Source organism: Engystomops pustulosus, chromosome 6 (genome assembly GCF_040894005.1).
Source record: "Engystomops pustulosus chromosome 6, aEngPut4.maternal, whole genome shotgun sequence".
In the NCBI taxonomy this organism is placed as follows: domain Eukaryota; kingdom Metazoa; phylum Chordata; class Amphibia; order Anura; family Leptodactylidae; genus Engystomops; species Engystomops pustulosus.
Window position 1 is genome coordinate 36,220,366 of NC_092416.1, and position 27,746 is coordinate 36,248,111.

Genomic DNA, 27,746 nt, shown 5'->3' on the forward strand with positions numbered 1-27,746 from the left:
ATGCGTTTTTTAACGCATGCGTTTTTTACGATCTGAAAACGCACTAGCTAAAAACTGCCCAAAATCGGCCTAAAAACGCCATGTGTGTCACCACTCTTATACTTACCGTATTTACGGTTTAGTTTCTGAAAGAAAAGGATGTCCCAGGACTTTTGAATTCTGCTCGCAATATGAGGCATGTTGCTTCTTCGTTGCCAAATCCGCTATGATTTTGCCTTAGATTTTTGTAGAAATCTTTCAACTTTTGTGCATTGCTCTGTTTTTGCAGTTTTTAAGTAATCAAATCATTACAAGCTCTCCTCCCTTCCTCTGGGGAACAGAGGGGTATTCTGGAAAAAAAACCGCTTAAATAATGAGTAATTTGGATCTCAGCTAACACTGACATTCTGGATATCCTTGGCCCTTAAAGTCTATAACATCGCCCCCCGCTGATATAAGCTCTCCAGGTGTCACTGACGTACATGTTATCAGATGTGTCACATCATTTGGAAGTCTATCGGATAGCAGAAGTAGGCTCCTGAGAGACATTATTCTCACTCCCTATCACATTCACAAGATTTACAAGTCACCCACCATATTCCCCCATTACAGCTTACCTTCATACCACACAACGTGATAACAGAATTAGAATAATAGACAAGTCACTGTTATTATTAGTGAGGAGCAAAGAGTTTGTCATCGGAAGAGATTGTGGGACTTACATGAGGGCTGCAGTTTAGCTATAGAGGTTGGATAATCCAATACCTAAGGAGCCACGCATCAACTACTCATCTGACCTTAGTAAACACATACATACCTCCCAAATTTTGAGTTAGAAAAAGAGGGACAGAAAGCCCTCTGCTTTTTCAGAAACCACACCCATTGTCCCTCCCCTTGTACCACCACCACACATAGTATAATATCGACCTTAATGGGACCCACATAGTATAATGCCCCCTGAGGACCCATATAATACCCACTAATGCCTGGGACAAGCTGGAAAAGTCTCCCAACCCCTTGGGGTGGTGGGACAGCGCTCAAAAATCGGGACTGTCCTGCCAAATCCGGAATGGTTGGACGCTATGCACATGTATGTTTTTCCAAGCTGATGCTTGTATACATGGAGAGGAATAACAGAAGTTTTGGACTGATGTATGATGAGTTTATGAGCAATTTATATGATATCTGAACCCTGATGTGCTGTGATAGTGATCTAGCAGAGCCGATTTGTCTTTTTTCACTTTTTTCCCACTGTTATAACTTCTTAACTCACAAAGTAAATTATACAGAATTACAGCATCAGTTGCCTCCGCTACATCAGTATATGATTGATTTCAGTATTGCCCTGTAGATTTACTCTACCTTCTATACTATGGTCAGGAAGGAATTAATCATCCTTATGAGATTGCCTTTGCATACACCACTAGGTATTCTAGGTAAGGAATATGCAAATAAGTTTTCTATTGTGAGAAATGACATGACGTGGGGCGATAGCAAAACCAAAAGGATTGAACCCCCAACTGCACACAGCACTTTTGCAACGTTATTACATCTCGTCAGTACATTGTAGAAAACTGGTTTGGCTTGGTTATAGGTCAGGAAAGAAAAAAATTCTCCTTATGGAGATGAGGTAGCTCCATCTACATCAATGTTTGACATTCAAGAGGCCTAGTGACATGAGAATAGCCAAACCAGTAAGTCTGTTCCAAAAAGTATTGACTTTCAACTATAGATAGTGCTGTTTCTATGTCATTCCATCTTGTCCATACAGGAAAGGGAACTGGTTTGACTAGCTAAGAGGCAAAGTTGGAGGTCAAAAAAGAATAAGGCATCCCCCACTTTATCAATGTCTGACTTTGAAGACGCCAAACCAGTACCTCTTTTCCAAAATTTATAGACTGTCAACTGTAGACAGCGCTGTTTCATTGTTATTGCATCTTCTTAGTACATTATGGAGAACTGGTTGGGCTAAATCAGGGTCGGCTCCAGGTTTCAGTAGGCCCCTGGGTGACAGAGCCTCATTGGGCCCCTTTGCAGTGAACTCATGTGGCATCATTAAAAATTCTGAATCTAAAACAGTCACCTGTTCCCTAAAATATTCCCTAGTTTATCATCCCAACAGCCCCCTCATGGTTATTTTATATAAAGCCCCCCTCACACCCTATGGATTTATTAGATACAGCCCCCCTCACTCCCCATGGATTCCTTATGTGCAGCCGTATGTGGGGCCCCCCAGCAGCTCTGGGCCCTGGCACTTGCCCAGGTATGCCCAATGCTGGCGCCGGCCCTGGGCTAATTGAGAATCCCTGGACTGTTCAAAGCAAAGATGGCCTGCAAAGACACTCTCCATAAGGAGAATGAATTCCTTCCTGACCTATGGCCATGGCCTCTCACCTAGCCAAACCAGCTCCCTATACTGTACTTACGAGATGTAATAACTTTAAAATTACAGTTTGGTTTCTGCTCTTCTTGGAAAAGGCTTTATCCCACATTATGTCACTTCATGAAAGACAGACGTTGATGAAAAGAGAGTTTATTTACGGTAGCACTAAAGACATAGTTCACCTTCTCCCACTGTTAAAACCTATTTGCATATTCCTTCTATACTGTGAAGACGCTTAGGGACACCTTCTATAAGAGCTGTGAGTTGAACTAAATTTTTGTCAGTTGATTTATACATATTCAAGAGGAATAACAGAAGAACACAACATAGAGTCAAAGAATAAGATTTTCCTTTTTAAAAATGTTTAAAGGGGAGGTCTGTGTTTCTTCACACAACAAGCCTTATACTAGTGGCTGTGCTTGGTATTGCAGCTTCTCCCTCCTGCTCCTTCACAGAGCTCACAGCCTGGTAAGCAGTCATAAGTGGGGGATGGAGGAGCTGTACAGAGGCACTAAGGTGGGGGCTGAGAGCTGAGGAGTTTGCAGCAAGTCAAATGTTGTTTTTTGAAATGCATCCAAACCAAAGCCCAACCCCTGGGACTACACAGAGGATTCTATCAGGGTGCAAGGTAAGTTATAAGACACAATTTTTTTGTAATGCAAATGCTTAGAAAAGGCAGAGAGGCATTTTTGCACTGCAGGTGTGATGGGTTTCTACAACCTGTCTTTAGTGAAAATGAGGTCCCTGGTGACAGGTTCTCTTTAAGGACAACTATTCGCAATACACACGATACACTTGGGGACAGTTGTTTTCTGGGATTCCACAGAAGTGTTTGAGTAAATGGTACAGTGTTCACACCTGCGGTTTCCAGATCTTGTAGACATCTCCAACAGTCAGACCCCACCCATCATACACTATACTGTGCATAGGAGATGAAAAAGATCTCCAGAATCTTAGACACAGTTACAAACCTAAGAAAAGCTTGATACAAAGTATTTATTTTCTTAACCTTTCTCGTCCCTGACTCCGGTGCTGTTATTCTCCGCCTGCTACTCATAACCAAATTATTATCCCAGTGACCGGAGTCTCAGGTCCCATTTCATAAATCCATTGTCTGCTTTAATTATTTTGCTGGCCCGGCTTACATGCCGCGTCCGTTAATTGGATTCCATCTTGTGTTAGGGAGGAGAAGAGACTTGAGCGAGTGATTTAAGCGAGGCCCCCTCTATAAATCCTCTCCGGATCCTTCTCTTTTATTTACCATTTCGGTGAGATGGGTCAGCTCGTGCTTCACCCAGACATATCGCTAGAAGTATATTCCTTGCCTGGTGCTGCATCTTTTATTTTAGATTTTAAGATGAGACCTACATCTAGAATACACAGCTTGTGTATTGATCTAATAATGGCCGTGATCTATCATGTTCTCTCAATTCCACTCAATATTTGGACTCTTCATTAGTCTCACATAATACCCCTGGAGGCAATCCCTTTAGCACTCATTAAAACAGAGTGAGGGCTAGGTAATGTGGTGTGTGTGTGCGTGGATGGGGGTAGTCAAATAATTGACTAAATTAGGAACTTCATTATATATCCTGATAGCCAAATGCTGATCAGCAAAGCCAACTTGCCAATACTCATTCATGGGTCTTAATGGGCACCGACCTCACATACACAGAGCTGCAACTATGTAATATTCACAATACGATTTCACCCGTTGATGGTCCAATGACTAAAATGTATGATTTATAGACTTTCTATGATTTAGTTGACTGCCATTGACTAGATATGGTTTTAATAGAACATAACCCCAAAAAACACTGTGGCAGACCTGTCAATGGAAAACTGGTCCCATCCTTCCCAAATGATGTAAACCTCCTTTGAGATCTCCAAAATTGAAAAGTACTTTGGTCTTCTTAAGAAAAGGAAGAAATTCCCCCCTTTTTTCAATTTATTCCCCTCTCTATCTCTACTCGTTCAAAGTCTATAATTTATACCCCCCGCCCATATAAATCCATAGTAAGAGGGCACTCACGCAGCTCTTATTTCTCGGAAGATCAGGCATGATAAAATTCAGCATGCCCAATCCTTCCTTTTCAATTGGATGTGGTTACATCTAGGGCAAGTTCTTGATTATGTATATGGGTGTCTAAATCTAGGGAGGATCAAATGTAGCCGTCTCTCCCTTTCCCCTTCTAGACTAGACAGGTCCACCTGTCAAAGCTGGCAGCTACTTCAGTAGGAAGGTGATATGATGTTGCTTAAATATGCTGACCAAGCAAGAAGGGGTATCATGTATATTTTAGGGACAGCAGATCGGATCACGAACATTAGGTGCCCATAGACATTAGATGCCAACCAGTATAGTTTCACGAGTGACAGTCTGAGCTCACTAGTCCAATGAATATTGTTCTGTATCATGTTATCCCATCTTGATAGGGATCAACATGGAGGCTCGGCCAATTCAGTCATGCATCTTTAGAAAGAGATAGATCAGGAAGAAGATATTAGTGTAACTAAGACATCTATTAGAAATGTGACCATCTACACCTTTAAATATCTACATCAGTGGTCTCCAGCCCTCCGATATGGTGATACTACATCTCCCAAGGTGTCTCCAGGGCAATGATGTTTTGCTTCAGTGACCATTGATTTGTACTATGACCTTTACTCAAGGCCATATTGACTGAGAACCTCAATCAAACATAGAGACGTATTTTCAGTAATGTCTGACTCTTACCTAATGGGGGTCCTCTTCCATCCTAGAAACTGTATATGCCCAGGGTGAATCAAAAGTCCCAGGACACCCTTTTATTTCAGAACCAAATGGGTAAATTAACTATCTGATACCCCAGATAGAAATGGGTGAGGGGGGTGTAACTTTGAGGCTTCTTCCGGAACATGACCGCCATCTTAAAAGACGCCATATTAAATTAAGCTCAAGTTTTTCCAATGGGAAGTTGGTCATGTAACATATCTAAGAAGGCCAGAATTGTCTCGGAAATGGATTGCCACATTCAGATTTGCAATATCTCTTTTAGTTCAAATGTTATCAACATAAAGATGTTCTATTCATTCGCAGGCAGGTTCATAACAATTGGTTCCAGCGCCTTCAGCTCCTTGGATAACACGTCACATAGCTGTGTATTAAAGGGATTGTTGTTATCAATAACTTTAATCCATTTACAACTTTACAGGGTGCCAAACAGGGGTCATGAGACTCCCCATTCTGTTGATACAGTGTATAGGGATCCCAGAAATGGTTGCATGTTACCATTAGTACATACTTTGCAATGAAAATACATGAGCACTGAATGCCTATACTATAGGCGTGTCTTTGATCATGGTTGTACATAGGGGGAACAGAAATCCTAATAAATGCCCCCTCCCTTGACTTCACACGCCACACAGGGCCCCCAATCTGCTGGATGCACCCCCTGATTGTACACCCTTGTTCACTCTTATTGCTGAATATACTACCAGGTGTCAGAATGAACAGCAGAAACATCTTTCTGCAGAACATTGCGCCAATTATAGACCGAATGTCAGAAGAAAGCAGCTCCGCATCTGACATGTACTAATCACTATGTGTGTTTCTGCACTACTTGAGAAATCCTACATTCTTCTTCTGTGCAAATGTGCAAGAAAGTGAATTCCTAATCCCAATCCTTTATCTTCAGGGATATTGATATTGATGATGATAGTACTAGCTCGCTACGTGTTTATACTGTGCCGCATACATTGATTCATGTCTATTCTTCACACCAGGTAATAATTTGGGAACGCTAATTACATAGAAAATGGCGATCAATACGGAGGCATTGTGCGAGAGGAGCTCTGTCACATTATGGAGATGCTGTTCACTTCAACACATAGGGAATGACTTCTCAGGGTGAAGGATTTTATGTAAAACAAAGACTAATTCATGAATCCTAGTTTCAGGCTCTTCTCTTATCGGAGGAGGCCAATACAATGATGTACAGTAGCTTCTTCTTGATCGTTCTGATACTGTTTGACTTTGGTGACCACATCATAATTGCACTGCTGAATTCAATGCAAGAACAGCAGTGTAGACTGACACCTGCAACAATTATAAGCATGGATCATCTCATATTTGGGCAGTGCCTTCTTATTACAAACCTCTTTTGATATAATAAGTGTCCCTGTACGCGAACCCTAGTGATCATTGCAATCCTTTGTGAATATGTTAAGTTTATTTAGTGTATAACGAGGCTCAGCCTTGAGATCACGTCGATAACACATCAAGTCACTATAGCATAATACAAGCGGCTTGTAAGTGGCGGAAGGAGCCGTCCTGGACCAGACCAGTACCTTTGGCTTTTACCTCTCACCAGACGACTTATTTAAAAAAAAATTGAATGATCCCTTTAACTACTCCCTTTAACTTCCAAATTCAAAGGCTTTTCAATAATTCTTACATATTGCCCATGTCACAGAATGGGGCTTGTCATACCCAATTGTCCCAAAACAGGGCAGTGTTAAAGGGAACCTTTCATCAGCAATTAGCCTAATAAACCGATAACGGAATATTGTCAAGCAGAGTAACACCTTCTAGTTTTTGTTTCTTCCATAGCCCAGTGTGGTGGCATCATCCAGAAAATCAACTTGGAAGTGAGATGTAAATTGGTTGTATAAAGTCAACGAGGAGGAGAGTTTAACACTGAAGTCAAGGTGGGGAACTCTGAACGCCTCCTCCTCTGTGATTGACATCATGCATCAGACTTCAGGAGATATGGTTAGTGATGTCTCTGGATTCATCAATTACAGCGTAAGGGGCTTTCTTAGGAAGAGAGAGCTTGACTTTAGTGTTAAAATCTCCGCCTCCTTGACTTTATACAACTACTTTAGATCTCACTTCAGTGTAGCTTTTCTGAATGATGCCACCACACTGTGTCATGAAAGAAACATGATCTGGAAGGTGTTCAGCTGCTTGATGACATACTAGTAGTGGTTTATTAGGTCAATTTCTGCTGACAGGTTCCCTTTTAGGGAACAGGCTATGATCATCTGCATTAAATTTGCACCCAGACCCTATTAAAAGTTGACAAGGATGGCATCAGGAGGTATAGTAGTACAAACCACCATTCGGATGAATGTCTGAATGTGATCCAAGGTAGATGAGGAGGAGTATATGGGGATCATATACTGTGACCTTATCCCATCCTTCCTTGCTACACTTTTGCTAGCTACTAACCACTTTGCATTGATAACTAGACCCCTTTTTGGATTAGCAGTGACCCAGTCCTCGATCCATCAACATGTGGCCTGTGTTTCAGTCGCTCCAATCCTCCCGATTGCTCATTTTTCTTTCTTTCAACGCATCAAACTTGACCTGACTGTTCGCTTGCCTAATGTATCTCACCCGCAATTTATCCCCGAGCAGTTGTACGATGCAGGAGAGTGATGCAGCGACAGTGTATCATGCATGCTTATGTTCTTCTAAATTCGCTTATGTTCTCTTTGAGCCGTATAAATCGAGTTATCCAGCTGCAAATGTATGCGCTGTGAATATACGCTGTCCGAGGTGCTGAAACCGCTCCGTCATCTCTGCCCTCTCCGCCGCTGCTATCCCCTGGCATCCCGCACATGAGCCTGAACCTCTCTCACCTCTTTTGCATTGCTTTATGCTCATTGTTTCCCTTACCCCGAGCCATCCCCCTCCCTTCATTTCGGCGGTCTGTGCAGATTGTGTACTCAGTCTCATTTGCATGAAGCCGTATTTAGTTATTGCAATAAATCCCACACAGGAGATGACAGGGTTATGTCAGTATTTGCTAACGTACAGATTGTAATTATACCTGCACTCCGAGTCTGAACGGCAGACCCCCTTCCCCTCCTCCCCGACCATTGCGCACATAGACCAACATACTTGACACCACAAGAGCACAAAATACAGCAAATAATAATAGTAACGGATACACAGAATGTCTCATAAACAGAACAAAATCTGAACGGCACATCTGTTATATTTATGTCAAAGTCCACAAAAATAGTCGTTTTGAAATTTTCATCCATCTAGTTCTTGCCAGTGGACTAAATCTGGCACCAAGAATATCTTATCGGTGGGGTTAGAAAGGTTAAAGGTAGTAGGAGACACGCACTGATTTCAGTAGCCATATTGCCACAAAAAAAAAACGCATAAATTCGGGCATATTTTTACGGTCAGGGATTTCAGCTGTTGCGTTTGCAGGACAGAAATTAAGTTGTGTGTCAGAGTTCTAAGAACCCAGCCTAAAGGGGTTTTCCAACCTTGCTCATGATTGGTGTACAGTCTGTTTACGCTTCCGGTTGGAGTGGAAGCCAGGGATCTGGTAACAAGCAGCGGGATTATTCGGCAGGCTAGAAAACACTTAAAGGGGTTGGACCAAGTTTGATTGTTATTCCCTATCTACAGGGAGTGGATAGGGGAAAACAACTCAAAAATTGAGTGAGCAGTAGTGCTCAGCTATAGACAATGAATGATAGCTGACAGCTGTGTTGAATGGAGAGTAGTGAATGAAACAGCAGCATTGCTGCTCAACCTGGTGCTCCATCCAGTAAGGAGGAGAGCCCCATTTTCATAATATATGGGGGTGACTTTTTGTTACCTGTGGGGATCCCAGCCGTCGGATGGGATCGAGAATAATAACCACTTGCAGTACATCCCCTTTAAAGTCTCTCTTTACAGTTCTGTGTTGTATAGGAAGGGTGTGACATATACCAGTGTGTACATAGACTATAGTATGCGCACTCCATTGTTCAAACAAGAGCAAATCCCTGTGTATAGGAAACAAAGGATACAGAATATACGGGATCGCTACTCTTATAGCAAGGCTCACACCTGGGACTTTCCCTAAATGAAAACCCATCTTGAGTCTGGTTTTTACTTTGTCTCTAGGTAAACGGATCTGTAGACAAATCAGACCATTTTTTGGGGTAGACACTTTCTCCCAGCATGCTCTGCTTCCTGTGATTTCAGCAGTGCCGCTTTTTAACAGTAATAATAATTATGCCCCCCGGATAGACTGCTAGGAATCACTAACAAGCTTCCACACTGCGTGAATGGAAATGAAGGAGGAGGTGGGTGCAGGCGGAGAAGTGGAGGGGTAGAGATGAGGGTGGATCAGGACACACTGTATGATTTCACCATCTCTCCATATACATATATATAAATAGATATGTATAGTACCTATATGACGTGCAGGGAGTTGCAGTATTGGACGCTCCACCACTCAAGCAGAACCATAACAGAAGTCCCTAGAATTGTGGCGACACGTGTCATCTCCACCAGAGGCTTTAGCTATACACCCTTCATTTTCCATACATTTTCCGCAATTAACAATTTTCCATTGCCCATCATTAGGATATACTAGATACTGTGTGATCAGAATTTTTTATCTGGCTTGAAGCTCAGTTCATACACAATTGGGGGCATTTATTATGGGCTATGTGCCAGTTTTATGATGATCATTATTTTCCTTTTATTGCTGTGCTATGTGCACCATATTTCATTCACAAAGGAAGGGAACTGCACTGTGTGCACCATATTTATTATTTGTCGGAGCCACAATTTAGCTTTTTGGCCCGCCCCCCGATTTGTGTCACGTGAAAGCCGGAGCGATTGCGACACAATTCGATCGTGTGCGACAAAAACCCCGCCGCGATCCGTGGAAAGTCAGAAAACCCAGCGAAAATGTGTCCGAGGGACCCTTAGTAAATAAGCCCCACTGTGTTATATTGTAAATTTTCCACATTTAAATTCTGCAAGTATAATAATAATTCCCTTAATTCCCCAATGGGGCTCACAATCTAATCAACCAACCAGTATGTTTTGGAGTGTGGGAGGAAACTAGAGCACCCACACAAACACAGAGAGAACATACAAACTCAGCCTGCAAGGCTGTAATGATAACCACTAAGCCACCATGCTGCCCCATGCAATTATTTGCATGGCTAAATATACAATAGTACACTGCAGTAAGTCTTACGACATTTAAACAAATGTTTTGTAAACCCTGCAGAAAATGATCCATAAAATAACATGTTGCTGTTTCTAGTTTTGCAATGGAGGAAATGTAACACTTTATTGCAGATTTGCAAAACAAATCCATAACTGTAGATTTCCATCCAGTGTAGATGTATTCCATCTGTATATGGCTTACGTATCACATATTTATGTAGTAGATGTGTATTAGTATTACATACAGTGATGGGAACTCCGGCTCTTCTTAGTGAGCTGGATTATTAGGCTTCGCTCACTAAGAAAATAAAGTCTTCTGGCGCCTGAATGGCTCCCTATTAAATGTATAATAGGGATCTTCAGTCCAGTGAGTCCCCCCAATCCACACCACTTTAACCCGATTTTATCGGGCTTAAAGCGGGCGCGGTGAGCAGATTAGGGGCGGCGTTAAGTGAGCCATCAGATCACTGAGGGGAGCCGACTCCCATCGGTCATGTGAAAGAGCCGGCTCTTAGAGCTAGTTCGTTCACGAATGGCCCATCGCTAATACAGATGTAGTGTAGCTGTGTGTATATGATATATGTAGTAGAAGTGTATCACACTGCATATGGATGTAATGGAGATATTTTAGTATCACACACAGATTTAGTGTAGGTGTATCATGAGTATCTTATATGAATGTAGTAGAGGTGTATCATACATGGATGTAGTGTAGGTGTATCATGAGTATCTTATATGAATGTAGTAGAAGTGTATCATATATGGATGTAATGGAAGTGTATAAGTATCTTATATGAATGTAGTAGAGGTGTATCATATATGGATGTAATGGAAGTGTATAAGTATCTTATATGGATGTAGCGGAGGTGTATCATGAGTATCTTATATGAATGTAGTAGAGGTGTATCATATATGGATGTAATGGAAGTGTATAAGTATCTTATATGAATGTAGTAGAGGTGTATCATATATGGATGTAGCGGAGGTGTATTATATTTGAATCGGTGGAGGTGTATTAGAATTATATATGAATGTAGTAGAGATGTATTAGTATCACCTAGATGTAGTAGAGGTGTTTTAGTATATGTATTCAGTAAGGGTGTATTAGCATCACACTTTTATGTAGCAGAGGTGTATTAAATATGAATGTGGTAGAGGTGTAATATATTTCTATGTAGTACAGATATATAAGTATCACATATGGATGTAGTAGATGTACAGTATAATAATGGTATCACAAAAGGATGTACTGTGTATTATCACATTTGAATGTAGTAAAGGTGTACAAGTATCACATATGCATGTAGTAGAGATGTATTATATATGTATGTAGTACAAGAATATAAGTATCACATATGGATGTATTAGGGGTGTATTAATGCATTATATATGGATGCAGTAGATTTATACTACAGTATCACATATGGATGTAGTAGGATGTAGTATATAGGATCACATATGGATGTAGTAGGATGTAGTATGTAGGATCACATATGGATGTAGTAGGATGTAGTATGTGGGATCACATATGGATGTAGTAGGATGTAGTATGTGGGATCACATATGAATGTAGTAGGATGTAGTATGTAGGATCACATATGGATGTAGTAGGATGTAGTATGTGGGATCACATATGGATGTAGTAGGATGTAGTATGTGGGATCACATATGGATGTAGTAGGATGTAGTATGTAGGATCACATATGGATGTAGTAGGATGTAGTATGTAGGATCACATATGGATGTAGTAGGATGTAGTATGTGGGATCACATATGGATGTAGTAGGATGTAGTATGTGGGATCACATATGGATGTAGTAGGATGTAGTATGTAGGATCACATATGGATGTAGTAGAATGTAGTATGTAGGATCACATATGGATGTAGTAGGATGTAGTATGTAGGATCACATATGGATGTAGTAGGATGTAGTATGTAGGATCACATATGGATGTAGTAGGATGTAGTATGTGGGATCACATATGAATGTAGTAGGATGTAGTATGTAGGATCACATATGGATGTAGTAGGATGTAGTATGTGGGATCACATATGGATGTAGTAGGATGTAGTATGTGGGATCACATATGGATGTAGTAGGATGTAGTATGTAGGATCACATATGGATGTAGTAGGATGTAGTATGTAGGATCACATATGGATGTAGTAGGATGTAGTATGTGGGATCACATATGGATGTAGTAGGATGTAGTATGTGGGATCACATATGGATGTAGTAGGATGTAGTATGTAGGATCACATATGGATGTAGTAGAATGTAGTATGTAGGATCACATATGGATGTAGTAGGATGTAGTATGTAGGATCACATATGGATGTAGTAGGATGTAGTATGTAGGATCACATATGGATGTAGTAGAGCTGCAGTATAATAGTATCACAAATGGATGTACAGGTGTATAGAGTATATAGTACAGTTATATTAGTATATGCATGTAGTAGAGGTGCATTATTATCACATATGGATGTAGTAGAGATGTATTGGTTTTGATATCTTTCGGATTATTCAGTAGATGTACCTGCAGTCCTATGTAAAACACTCTGTCAAATCCACTTATCTAGTGAAATGTGCTAAAGTAGCGGCTCGGCTCTGCTACATCTTATCCATACTGTCATTTGTGATTCCCCCTTTCATCATTGCATTCCTCCCTGACCATCTTACCCCATATTTAGAGTGACATCTCTCTATCTTGGGTAATGTGTATATCCACTATCCAGACACATATACCCATCTCCCTCTCTCTCGCTCATCTCCATCGCTCTCGCTCACACATCTTCTCTCTCATCAGTGATTGGTGAAGCTTCTCTAGGCGCTGCTCATTTTGCAGAGGATGTAAATATGTCTATAAACTCATTAACTGCTTCACCGCCAGCCCGGGGATGGGCGGTATTTAGGATTCTTTGCTGCAGCGTTTGGCAAAATTTGAAGACAAAGCGCTTGTGCATAGTAACAGCCATGATTCAGAAGTGTATTTTATATTTTACCCTCCACCTGACATGACCCTTTTCTCCGTGCCCCTTCTTGCACTTGGATTCCCTTTTCCGCACTTCGATTCCTTACGCCAACCTTCCTCTGCTAAATTGACCCTATATGCCATCCTCATTTTTGCCATTAACCCATGCCCATCAATATCCCCCCTCCAAATCCGATTTACATACAAAATTTTGCCCTCTTTCCCAATATGCTAATGACACCGCCATCACCCCTTTCCTTTTCTCTCGGCTAGAGAAATCCTAATTGTTCTGATCAGATAGTAGCTGCTTGATAGGATTAGCAGCTCCCTCCCTGCTCTATAATACCTTGCCCTCCCAGGCTGGCGTTCTCTGGTATTAGCCCGTGTTCTGTCTTTCTCTCTCTTTCTTTTCGCTCTCCTTGGGAAGACTAATTAATTTATACCCGTAGCAGATGATCTTATGAACAAGCTGCAGCTGCTCGGCCGGGGTGCTTTTTTTTTTTTCCACTATTTTCCTAAGGAGATGTGGGCACACATGGCATTTGAGAAAAAAAAGGGGAGCTGGTGGTCGTGCCACCCTGGAAGGATGTAGCTGAAGTGCCAAGTGTAATGAATAGGTTAAGCGAGGAGTCCAGATTTGTTCTGTGCACATCACTGCTGTTCTTCTGCCATTCTTCATCTCCTTTCCGCTGTCTCACACTTTACACCCCCTCTTCTGCTGTCTCTGTTTCTCACTAACAACACTTCCTATCATCCTTCCTCCGTTTGCCTTCATTGCCACTTCTGCTCGTGATTTAACCCCTTTTGCTCTCTCTGCCCATATACGCCAATGCCCACCTATGTGTTTGGCACTGGGTACAGCTGTACCCCATTCCTTTCTCTACTCTATCTTTCCCTATCCCTCTATTCGCCTCTCTTCCTCCTACACACTCTGCCCCTTTCTCCCTCCCCCCTCCTCCCCTGCTTCTCTCTTCTCTCAGAAAATCCATTTAAATGCAATTCTATTCATAAGGCCCCTCTCATGCATGTCTAATGAATTTCAGGGAGAATGCTCTTGCAGTGTGGCCGAGTAGGGACCCAATCTGCGGAGTGTGTACAAGTCATTTGGTGCAAACCCTGGGTGTCTTCCCTCTCTGATTACAGCTTAATTAGAAATACAAACCTTGCAGGAGAAGGAGTGGAAAGAGTCTAACCCCTTGGCTATAAAGGGGTCAAACCGGATTTATCAGATGGACACTGATCACTTTGTTACCCCCATATCCCTCCATATACTCAGTGGAAAAACATTAAAAAAATTAACAAAAACCTACATTCATGATAACCAGAGTGTAAGAGTGAATTAACCAAGTACATGGATTGGAGATAAATCATGGGTAACACAAGTTTCACATCTAAATATAAATAGGTATTAAAGAAATTTTCAGAGTTGCCCTCTTCACAGTGTCATAACTTGAAGCTGATGGGCCCCAGTGTAAAGTCTGTGCAAGGCCCCCTGACTATAATGTATGGTTTATAGTACTAGTCTTCTCATATGGGAAAGTGACACCTTATGGGCCCCCTAAACCTCTTGGGCCCAGTTGCGAACCCCTCAAGTTACTCTTCAGTTTAAGGGGAGCAAGGAGAGCAAGAGACAATGCTATACTTACTCTCAGGGGTTCAGTAACCATGAGGCAAGTTGAACCACTTGCCTCAGGCAGCACCACCTGCAGCAAGATTGGAGGGTAGCATCAGGGGCACAGTTATCTGCTTTGAATCAGGATCTGCCACTTAAAAAATAGTGTCTCTTCACACCTGATGTTAGCATTGGTATGAGACGCTGCGTGGAGAACCGAATTGGAACAATAACCTGATACAATACTTTTAAATGGGACAGAGAAGGTGCTGTTCTATATCTCGCCTCAGGCAGCAGCGAGTTTAAGTTCGCCCACATGACTTCTGGGCCAATTACTGTCTTCTGCAGTCAACGAACGTGACACAATGATTACATAACGAACGTGACATCATCACCAAGGACCCTCACTTTACGGAAGCCAGCGACACCCCAAAGGAGGTCGAAATTTAGCACTTTCCTCAATTCCACCCTTTTACTACTGTACAAGGAGAACTTGTTGACAGATACCACCATTACATCTCCAGCATCCGATATAACAACATTTACTTCGATTGTACTACACTTGATCTTAGCCATTTCCCTGGACTGCTGGTTACACAACAAACAAATTTGCTTCATCATAACCTGGAAAAGTCTGAAGGATTCTCCCTTATTATGTGTTTACATAGAAAAGTCTATTTTTGTACATTAAAAACAAGGAAATTTATCAGAAGTGTCTGAGAGCAAAATTGTTCTGGTTGCTCATGGCAACCAATCAGAGGTAAGCTTTCATTTTCCCACAGCAGTTTATAAAATGAAAGCTGAGCTCTGATTGGTTTTCTGAGCAACTAGAACAGCTTTGCTCTAAGACTTCTGATAAATCGTACAAAAAATGACTATTAAACATTGATAACGGATTACATGATGATTTACAAAACCTGTGGCTGTAGTCTTTAACACCATCAAATCCTACAGCAGGGCCTGGAAGTCAGTGGGAGGTAATTTACTACATTTGTTTATCCAGTTTTTTTTACCTTTCTCTCTGATTTTGTGTTGTTACTCGACTTTCATGGACACCTACAAAATAAAAAAACTTTTGAGAGGACTTTTTCAAAATTTTATGAAAATCTGCACCAATTTATTAATACGGGCAGTCCACGGGTTACATACAAGATAGGTTCTTTAAGTTGAATTTGTATGTAAGTAGGGACTGTATATTTTATAATTGTAGCTCCAGAAAAGAAATTTTTTAGTCCCAGTGACAATTGGATTTTCCAATTTTTTTGCTATAACGGGATCATGGGTTCTCAATAAACCTTCACTACAGACACCTTACAGCTGATCATTGCAGCCGACAAACCGTCCAAAAAACTGTGAAACAATACAAAAAGCTTTCTTTCCCTTGATACCCCCTAGATAGTGCCACCTAGTGGCAATATATTTATGACGTACCATTTGCTTTTTCATGATTTACATTATTCTGTACATTTTTTTTTACACTGATAGATATTCATTATATAGAGCTGATATAATATGTAGAACAAGGCACTTGACAGAGTTGGCCTTGGTCTGTCAGAGCATTGAGCATCGTAGAGAGTATTATACGGCATCACCCAGTCTTTAGGTTATGTATTGTCTGGTTTATGATATTATTTCTCAGTGGATAACTTAGCACTAGGTCTTGTATTTAACCTCTTTTAGTCTTTCCCTCAAAATTAAGCTGCTCCTCTCCCCTCCCTTTCCCTTCCCTGGAGAATGGTCGTGCCGAGCGCTGCTTGGGGACTCCCCAATTCAGTTTGACAAATGTCGATCGATCCAGATTGGCCGCCAGGGCTCCATCCAGCGCACATTAATCTGAACGGAGGGCTGCCCTCCTCCTCCTCCTCCTGCTCACTTCATCCAAGTAATGAGATGGCGCCCCCCTCCTTCCACCTCTCCGCCGCCCTCACCTCACACTTTATTTTAACTGCTGCTGATCGATCAGCCGTGTTTGTTTCTGTATGGATTAGCTGCTACAATAATATCACTTACACCTCTTAGAAAGGAGCGTGAATGTTCGCCTTAATGTGCCGAACACTATGACACCGACTCTATTTGATCTTAAAATCGAGAGGCTGGCTGCAAGTCATAATTTCATCTTCTCCATGAGGTCAGGAAAGGGCCGGATGCTTAAATATCTATTACACGTTCACATCCAAAAATCCTTCCAGCACATGTACATATCCAGCTATGTCAGATGCCATGTATAACACAATCCAATACTTACATGTTTGTATATAGGTCCATGTCCATGGCACTGATGCAGGTATTAAAGGGAACCTGTCAACAGCTTTTACCCCACCAAACTACTAGTTCCTTTGGGTAAAGTATGAAATGCCCTTTCTAGAATTCCCTCTTTTATGTGAAATCTCAACTGTGTCACTATAAAAAAAAACTCCAGAAAAGTCAGAAAATATGACTCTTCTAATCCCATTTTCACATGAGATGAGTCAAGTTTGGTGGTTGAAGGGGAAGTGTCTCTTAATAAGTCTGTATATTTGGTTCTATAGTACCTAGAATCCCAGATTCCATCAAGATTATGAATCTGCAAGCTACAGAACTGGACATACAGACAGTTAAAAAATATGCGGGAACTGGATCTTTATAAGCACCTTGCATTTCCAACTATGTTTTTAGCTGCCTGTATCTTTGGTTCTGTAGTTCACAATGCCTGATGTGATCTTAAAGATGAGATTCTTATCTTTTATATGACACCAGTATCATGTTTCTAGGTACCATAGAACAGAAGATAGGGTTGTCTGAAGTGACACTTCCCATCAACCACTAAACTTGACTCATCTCTTTTGAAAATGAGGTGAGAAGAGTCACTTTTGCCTGACTTTGGAGAAGTTTTTTTTATAGGTAAATGGGTAAGATTTCGCATAAAATTCTACCAAGGACATTTCTTACCCTAGCTAAGGGTGCTAGTAGTTTAGTGGGGCAAAACCTGGTCACGTGTTGTCTTTAAGGCCATGTATGGTGCCCCTTTGAGTCACCATAGGAGTGTTTCACAATGGCGAAGGACTAGTTTTTCTGAATTATTGAGATAAGAAAACCAACAGCATGTTCTCCTAGTAGTCTCGGGGTACTACTGTACATACTGGATGTGTTGGCCAATTGACTATTCCTTTAAGGATGGTCTTCCTGGTGCCATATGGGCCCATAAGGTGCCTCTGTCTCATATAAAGTTTGCATTGGGGTGCAACATAGGATTGGGAATTGACATAAAAGGAATATGACTGAGCTAGTAATACATACAGCCTTCCCACTACTCATCTATAGACATGTTATCTGTTAGGACACAGGCAGAGCAGGGCAGGGGTTCAGTGGTTCTGTTAGGACACAGGCAGAGCAGGGCAGGGGTTCAGTGATGCCTCAGGCAGGAGAATGGCGCAGTACATCAGGTCGGAGGACGCAGGTTCCTGTTGTTGTTTCAGCATGTCATATAGTGTTATACTTAGCACTAAGTGGCACGTGTGAAAGCAGTAACAGCTGATTTCTAGGTAGCCAAAGGATAAGCGGCTTTACCAAAGCTGGAGCTATGACTTCTCTGCCTAATCTTTGCAGCCTAATGAGTTGCTTTATCATTCCCTGGGTAACCTCCTTCCTGTAAAAGAAACCATTTTCCATATATGACTATTTCATCATAGTGATGATCCCCCAAAGACTGCATAGGGCACATTTACAAAGAAAGTCTGAAACTTCACTAAAAGTGCTCTGCCCGTGTTTAATGCTGGGTGCGACACATTCATTAAAGGAAACCCACCACGTGAAATTCAACTTGTAAGCTTCAAATACTGAGCACCAGCTCAGGGTGAGCTGGTGCCGCAGCATATTTTCGTTATTCTCCTAAACCGCTGTATTGCGGTTTAAACACTTTAGTAATCTTTATATGTGAAGCCGCTTCGCCGCACCGGGGTAAGTGCTCGGCGCACCATGCGTGCGACCGTGCGCCGAGTACCTAAATAGGAAGTACCGGAGAGCCGGTGACGGCACGCTCGCAGGGTCGCGCGCATGGTGCGCCGAGCGCGTTCCACGGTTTTGCAAAGCGGCTTCACATAGATTACTAAAGTGTTTAAACCGCAATACAGCGGTTTAGGAGAATAACTAAAATATGCTCCGGCACCAGCTCACCCTGAGCTGGTGCTCGGTATTTGAAGGTTACAAGTTGAATTTCACGTGGTAGGTTTCCTTTAAGACCATGCGCCAGAAATCATGAATCTGATGCTTCCCCGCACTGGCCTGACACAGTTTACCAACTTTTTTTGTGGTGCACCATTAACATGGGGCATGCAACAGCCTTTGCAGGTTAAAAACGGCGCTGAGTGCCGGAACGTCCCCCAATTTGTGCGGCATGGTGGCTAGCGCAGCTGCGTCACAAAAGGTTTGTGTGTGGCACAAATGTGGCGTGGAAACCACTTACATACCTTTGCAAGCCTTTACACCTAAAAGAATGTGCAAAGTCCAACAGAAAACTGCCGCCAAGCCCTTAGTAAATGTAACCCAATATATGAACTTAAATATAACATTGTATGATATATTGGCCCACCTTAAGGTTGCATTCACACGAACATATGCCCACCGGGTCGTAACCGGGTGGGCATTTGTTCGCCCTTATGGAGAGGAGGAGAGGAGCACTATTCTTCATGCGTCAGAAATTTCTGGTGCTCAGTCGTACTGTGCTCCAGATTTAACAAAGAAAGTCTGACAGAAATGTGGTGCATGTCCCATGTTAAAGGTGCATCAAAAATATTGGCACACTCTGTCGGAGCAGTGCAGGGGGCGCCAGATTCATGAAGAACATGCACCAGAAATACTGAATCTGGCGCGCCCTGAACACTACACAGGCAACTGCACATAGTACACACTGCACTGTTCTTAGTAAATGTGGGCCATTGAGTCCTATCTAAAGACTGCATAATATAGAGCAGAAAGAGATGAGCAGATTGTACATAGTGTCCTATCTGCAGGAAACATGTTATAGAGCAGGAGGAGCAGAGAAGAGTGTACATAGTGTCCTATCTACAGGCAGCATGTTATAGAGGAGGAGGAGCTGAGCAGATTGTACATAGTGTCCTATCTGCAGGAAACATGTTATAGAGCAGGAGAAGCTGGGCAGATTGTACATAGTATCCTATCTGCAGGAAACATGTTATAGAGCAGGAGAGCAGAGCAGATTGTATATAGTGTTGTATAGTCAGGCAGCATGTTAAAGAGCAGGAGGAGCTGAGCAGATTGTACACAGTGTCCTATCTGCAGGAAACATGTTATAGAGCAGGAGGAGCTGAGCAGATTGTACATAGTGTCCTATCTGCAGGAAACATGTTATAGAGCAGGAGAGCGGAGCAGATTGTATATAGTGTTGGATAGTCAGGCAGCATGTTAAAGAGCAGGAGGAGCTGAGCAGATTGTTCATAGTGTCCTATCTGCAGGCAGCATGTTATAGAGCAGGAAGAGCTGAGCAGATTGTACACAGTGTCCTATCTGCAGGCACAGGGCCGGCGCCAGCACTGGGCATACCTGGGCAAGTGCCGGGTCCCAGAGCTGCTTGGGGGCCCTCATAAGGCTGTACATATGGAATCCATGCGGGTGAAGGGGCCTGCATCTAATTAATCCATAGGGTATGAGGGGGGTTATATAATATAACAATGAGGAGGCTGTTAGGCAATATTTTAGGGAACAGGAGACTGTTTTAGTTTCCAAATTTTGAATGCTGCCACGTGAGTTCACTGCAAAGGGGCCCACTGAGGCTCTGTCACCCAGGGGCCTACTGCAACCTGGAGGCAACCCTGTGCAGGCAGCACGTTATAGAGCAAAAGCAAGTTTGCTTGACCAACTGCTTCAGAAGTAAGACCCTCACCAATCAGCTAAACAACTTTTACACATGGCACAACCCTTAAGAGATCCTGCTGGAGCATACATTGTATTTCCCATATGATGCTGCCAGTGCCCTCTGCTCCCTTCCGAATAGTAAAAATGATGTAAATAGTGTACCTCTTTAAAGATAACTTTACACATATCCTCCAAAACAATTGCAGACTAGATGGTGTGGGGCTTACAGGCTGTATATGTGATATATTCTATATGAATGTGTGTGATATATATGTAAAATGCCCCCATTCCCTTTAATGGTGACGTCCCCGTTCCCATCTCACTACAAAAATCCAGATGACAGCGTGAGACATTGTTGACCCTTCATCATGGCTCCTCATTAATCTCCCTCTCTCCACAAGTTTTCTGCTGGTGACAAGCATAAAATGGAAAAATGATAATCATTGTATGATCAGCCTGAAGGACCAAGGCGAAGGAGCGCGCCACATTTGCATTTTGGGTTGGACCTTTATGCACAGGGATATAATTTCTACAAGAAATAGGGATTTTCTGTAGAACTACATATACAAAATCTGCAACACAATTAGATGGTTATTAATAGAGATTTCGACCCAAAAGCTAAAAATGAGTTCTGGTTGTTCTTCTTCACTGATATCTTGACATAAAAGAGAATTCATCTCAGATTTAAAGGGGCTGTCCAGAGTAGAAAAAACATGGGTGGTCTATTCTACACCAATCCATGTGTTTCCTTTGATATTATTACTAGCTCTATTGAAATTAATAGGGCACAGTACCACATATGACCACTGCAGTGGAGTGGTGCTGTTTTTCATGCAAATAGACATTTTGCACTCATAGACAACCCCTTTAATTGTTCATTTTCTGGTTGTTAGTAAATCAATTGTTCCAAACTGATAGCTCAAATCTACTGTCCGGTTTCTAATAAAGGGCTGTCAGACGCGCTTTTGCATCTGTTGACAGCAGAAAAATTGAACAGACGGGTGAAATCTTTCATGGTCAATTTCTATTTTAATAAAGCAATGTCCTAGATAGTTGGCAGCTGAATACAGTACCCTCCCGCTTGCATAGATTGAGACCTAATCCCATATATTAGTATTAATGTATAAATGGTGTCTTCTTAAAGGGCCTTGGCAAGATACATAAATAATCTAAAACACCCCTTTAAGTTCCCTTGCAGTAAAGTTTACATCTAGAATTATTAACAATATAAAAATTAAGCATCTTTGTGAATGCATTATAATACTGGTATGGTGTTCCAGCTTTTATTGAAAAATGGGTGTGGAGGAGAGGGAAGAAGATGGGCCTAATTTACTATAGTCTGCACACAAAAAATTGGCGCAGGTTATATCTTAGATCGGTCAGATCTTGTGTACATTTAGTTTCCGCTGCATGAGTGCTGCATCGGAATAACTAAGAAGTCATAACTCCTTAGTAATTCTGAAATGTTGCACAAAGGGTACTCCAATGATTAAGACTGGCGCACAATGTGCCAGTCTTGAAGGGGTTGGCCACTCTTCTACATAAGTTGCATTTACTGCCTTGTGGATAATCCCAGAATGTTACTTACTTTTGTGCTGTGTACAGACTCTTCATGCTTCTTTGTTTACATGTCTGAGCTCTGCTGAATTGGAGGAGCTGTAGCAGCAGAGTTATAACTCATTCTGCTCCCTCCGCCTCCCCTATCCCAGTCTCAGTAAGGACAGACTGTGAGAAGAAAGATACAGTGGGTGACGCCATGCGGACGGTAAAGAACGGTGAGAGAGAAAGTGCAGAGGGCAGCATGCTGAGGACAGGGAAAGGGTGAAGCTTTCAAAGGAGGAATAGACGCAGGTACAGAGTCTTGTCTAATATAAGATTTATTGAAAACTAGCCGACCCCTTTTATACATCATCCCAATGTTTCTGTAATGGCATCCGTCATCTATTCATACTCAATCTACTTAATAGTAATCTACTTCAGCTTTAGAAGTCTGTATGATGACCAGCTTGTTGACAAGCATCAGAATAGTGAGTGCAGCCTATACTAATACTATAGGTAAAGCAAAGTGTTCATATCAGAGACACATCTAAAATCCTGGAATATACAGTATCATTTCTCCTTAGTGTGAGGATTCTTTACAGAAATAGCAGTGAGATTATGGAACTATCTCATTACTCCTGCAGCGAGCTCTGCAGAGAGCATGTAGTATTACACAGTGGGGCACATTTACTAAGGGTCCGAATGCCGCATTTTCGTCGGGTTTCGTGTTTTTTTTCCAATTTTTTCCCAGGTTTTTGACGCACGCGATCGGATTGTGGCGCATCGGCGCCGGCTTGCATGTAACACAAATTGGGGGGGCGTGGCCGTCGGAAAACCCGACAGATTCGGACAAACTGCGGAATTTAAAAAGCAAATTGTGTCGCAAGATCAGCACTCGCATGCACCGGGAAGAAGAAGGTGAACTCCGGCGGACCTCAGCGGGGAAGCGTCACTTGCAGGAAATTGGACGCACGATCTTAGTGAATCGCGGTAGAATCCTCGTCGGACATTCTGGATTGGCGACATCAACGGGACGGGTAAGTAAATGTGCCCCAATATCATAGTGGTATATGGACATATTCCAAATGTAGGGACCATATACCACATACAAATATAGGGACCATATACCACATACTTTAAAAGCATGTATGAACTCTAATAGAAGCACATATGTCAATGATTATTACTGTATATATATATATATATATATATATATATATATATATATATATATACACCCTGTGCCAGAAGATGAGCTCTATATATAGTGTCTAGCAGATTGAGCTCAGTACATTACATAACACTGCATGCTGTACATGAGGTGCCGTATGTACAGGCGGCCGGGCTGTGCTATTATAAGAGCGGCACCGGGTGCCTATGTGACGGGAAGCCGCGTAGGTGACAGCTTTGGCACTTGCCGCGTTGACATTGGCTGAAGGTGGAAATAAATGACAAATTGACTAATGAGCGGCAACCAAAATCCTCTTCCTCTCTGCATTTCGCTGCTTTCACCCCCCTCACCCCGTGCTGTAATTTACCATACGTGAAAGGATTTTACAGTCTGTGGGAAATATCTCCGTCCGTAAATTATAATCCGATCCGGGGACTGGATTTGGGAAGCGTTCATATAGATGTATGATTGTGACCTCTCATTGCGTATTTCACTTCTCTAACATCCGTAATTTTTTTTTTTGTTTCAGAGGGGAGATTCGTCACCTCGCCGTCAGGTGCACTTTACATCCTGGATGTACAGAAGGAAGATGCCCTATCAACATATCGATGCATCACCCGACATCGGTACAGCGGAGAGACGCGGCAAAGTAATGGGGCGCGTCTCATAGTTTCAGGTAAGTCTCATAGCAAGTCTGCTTGCGGCCTGTCTGTCCATACAAAATGGCTGCCTGTGCAGCAAACACCAGCAAGATGTGATGTGGGGAGTCACATTGGGTTAAATTAGAAACCAATGTGCAGCGAACTCAGCCCCAGCACCCGGTCATGTGCATGAGGCCTAAGAAATTATATGGCAAATTTCCTCCATATTTTCCTCATAATATTCACATTGCGCTTGTGTATTCACTCCTTAGAGCCTGCAGAGTCCGTCCCCATTCTCCTGGATGGCTTCCAATCCCAGGAGGTATTTGTAGGGGATAAAGTGGAGTTACCGTGCATTGCCTCAGGATACCCAAACCTAGCCTCTCGCTGGATTAAAGATGGCCGCCCCGTTCCCTCTGACAGCCGCTGGAATAAACGCAACACAGGTCTGAGTATGACGGACCTCCGTCTAGAGGATAGCGGGACCTACATCTGTGAGATTACAAACAGCTTTGGTTCTGCCGAAGTCACCGGCACATTAATCGTCATAGGTAAGATAACATTACACCCTGGATAGGTCGTTTTCTCAGATGTTTTTACGCTGTATAAGTAACCAAATCTCATAGAGTGTTATCAACCAGTTATCTTGAAGAGTAGATTTAGAAAGCGGCAAACATCCTGTAGGGTAGAAGAAAATAGAGTAAAACTCCTTTCACAATTCAGCATAAACTTTCAATCAGAATAAATAGCAAGATCAACAATCTCCATAACTCTAGTAACTATAACATGTACCGTAACACATCCATGTTTTCCTGAACTGCTTTGGTTGATTCCTTCTGCCTGCAGATAGGACACTATGTACAATCTGCACAACTCTTCCTTCTCTATACCATGCTGCCTGCAGATAGGAAACTATATACAATCTGCTCAGCTCCTGCTTCTCTATAACATGCTGCACGCAGACAGGACACTATGTGCAATCTGCTCTGCTCCTCCTGCTCTATAACATGCTGCCTGCAGACAGGACACTGTGCAATCTGCTCTGCTCCTCCTGCTCTATAACATGCTGCCTGCAGACAGGACACTATGTACAATCTGCTCACCTTCTCCTACTCTATAGCATGCCACCTGCAGATGGGACACTGTGTACTGCGCTATGACATGCTGGACAGTATAGGACAGTATTCAGCTTCTTCTGATCTGCAACATTCTGCCTGCAGATAGGACACTTGGTACAATCTGCTCAGCTCCTCCTACTCTATAACAAACTGACAGTAAATAGGACACTGCTCTATAATATGATCCCTACAGATTGGACACTATATATAATCAGATCCTCCTGCTCTATAACATATTGCTTGCTGATAGGAAACTGTACCATCAACACAGCATCTCTTGCTCTATAACATGCTGACTGCAGACAGGATACCATATAGAAACCGCTCAGTTCCTCCTGCTCTATAACATCCTGCCTGTATTCAGGACAGGATTTCCAATGTGAAAGGTCAGCTTTACAGGTAAACTAGCATCTTCTGGATATTTTAGTTGTCTCAGTAGGTGGGTTCTAGTACATGATGCCACCTGTCTAGGTGTCCTACCTACAGTAAGTTCAGCTGCATTACTATAGGGCACATCATTGTGTCAATGTGTGTGAACTCTCATGACAAGAAAACAAGGAGGACCGAGAAATGTGTGAGATTGTTCAGTGACATTTACGCTGAGCCTGGCAGATATTGCACATCTCTGGGCAGGGGGACGCTCCAAGATAAATTCACAGTTCAGGTTGAATGGAGGGGAAAAGAAGAAAGCTATAGAGGGGAAGTTCTTAGAAGATATACAGGCAGTCCCCGGGTTACATACAAGATAGGGACTGTAGGTTTGTTCTTAAGTTGAATTTGTATGTAGGTCGGAACTGTATATTTTATCATTGTAATCCCAGCCAGAACTTTTTTGGTCTCTGTGACAATTGGATTTTAAAAATGTTGGGTTGTCATAAGAACCAGGATCATCAATAAAGCTTCATTACAGACACCGGTGATAACTGTTACAGCTGATTATTGTAGTCTAGGGCTAAAGTACAATAAATTACCAATATCCAGTGGTCCGTTTGTAACTAGGGGTCGTATGTAAGTCGAGTGTTCTTAAGTAAGGGACCGCCTGTAATATTAATGGGTTTTTATATATGTTCACATGACTTGGATATCCCTTTACTGTTAGAGGGCTACATGTTTGGATTGGATGATCTACTCTTTGCATTGGAGTGCGATTGATGGGGTCTGGCAGTGGGCACCTGATAGTAGGAGCCTAGGCACATACCTGTTTTTACATCTCTTCCTCTCCTCTCCCCTCACAGAAAAGCTCCGCGTGACGTTGTCTCCTAAGAAACTGAAAACAGGGATCGGCAGTACAGTTATCCTATCCTGTTCCATCAGCGGGTCACCGGGCTATACTGTGAGATGGTACCGCAACACAGAGCCCATCGAAGCTGATGAGTTCATTTCCATCAGGGGGACGGATAATGAGACCCTTGTCATTAGCAGCGCCCAAAAAATACACTCTGGAGCATATCAGTGTTTTGGGAGTCGTAAAACGCAAACTGTCCAAGACTACGCAATCGTTGTGCTAGAAGGTGGGTACTAGGAGCCCTTTATCATTATAAAGGTATATATTTCCATTTTCATTGTGATCCCTTATATTAGCAGCTAAAATTCCAGTGCTAGTCTCCAATTATCATGATCATAATTTGTTTACATGGGTGCAATGAAGAGGTTTCTACAGTACATACAGTAGTCAATCACTGGCCTCAACAGTATATTGCACCCATCAGACCAGTAATCAGCTGCAGCTGTGATGTGTTTATATGGACACGCATGTGAAGAAATCCCAGAAACACAGACTGGAGGGTAGTATCTAAAATGACATAGCTGGACATCTTATGATTTAAAAGGAACCATTAAACTACAAGGTATGAAATTTCTTCTCCATAATTCTCTCTTTTATGCGAAATCACCGTCCATTTCCCTATTTAAAAAAAATCTCCCCCAAAGTCAGGCAAATATGACTCTTTTCACCTCATTTTCATACGTGATGTGTCAAGTTTAATGATTCTGTTCCATCTTCTGCTCTGTGCATATTAAAGATAAGAATCTCATCTTTTAGATCACATCAAGATTATGGCTATGTGAGCTACAGAACCAGAAATTCAGGCAGCTAAAAACATTGGGGCTCATTTACTAAGGGACCGAATCGCCGGATTTCCCGAATATTACTGTTTTGCGCCGTTTGTCCCTGAAGTGCCTCGGGGTTTTGGCGCACGCGATCGGATTTTGTCGCATCGACACCGGCTTGCATGCAACAGAAATCGGGGGTATGGCCATCGGAAAACCCGACGGATTCGGAAGAACCGCAGTAATTAAAAAAGAATTTGTGTCGCTTGACACGCACTTACATGCACCGGGAAGAAGAAGGTGAACTCTGGCGGACCTCGGCGCAGCAGCAACACCTGCTGGATAACGGGTGCACAACCTTAGTGAATCCCGGCAGACGCGAATCCACGTCGGACAACGCACTGCAGGATCGCGACTGGACCAGGTAAGTAAATGTGCCCCAATGTTGGAATTGCAAGCTGCAGAGAAAGA

The 27,746-nt window shown here is 42.4% G+C and overlaps 1 protein-coding gene across 5 annotated transcripts in view; it reads left to right on the forward strand.

The window, feature by feature from the left end:
* The window catches only part of DSCAML1 (DS cell adhesion molecule like 1), a 161,246-nt gene that overhangs the window by 85,723 nt on the left and 47,777 nt on the right, over positions 1–27,746 (forward strand). For all 5 annotated transcript variants that reach the window (XM_072155711.1, XM_072155707.1, XM_072155708.1 and 2 more), the window contains exons 4-6: positions 23,997–24,143; positions 24,381–24,659; positions 26,462–26,737. In XM_072155711.1, the coding sequence (XP_072011812.1) occupies positions 23,997–24,143; positions 24,381–24,659; positions 26,462–26,737 (702 nt within the window). The remainder of the gene's footprint in view (positions 1–23,996; positions 24,144–24,380; positions 24,660–26,461; positions 26,738–27,746) is intronic.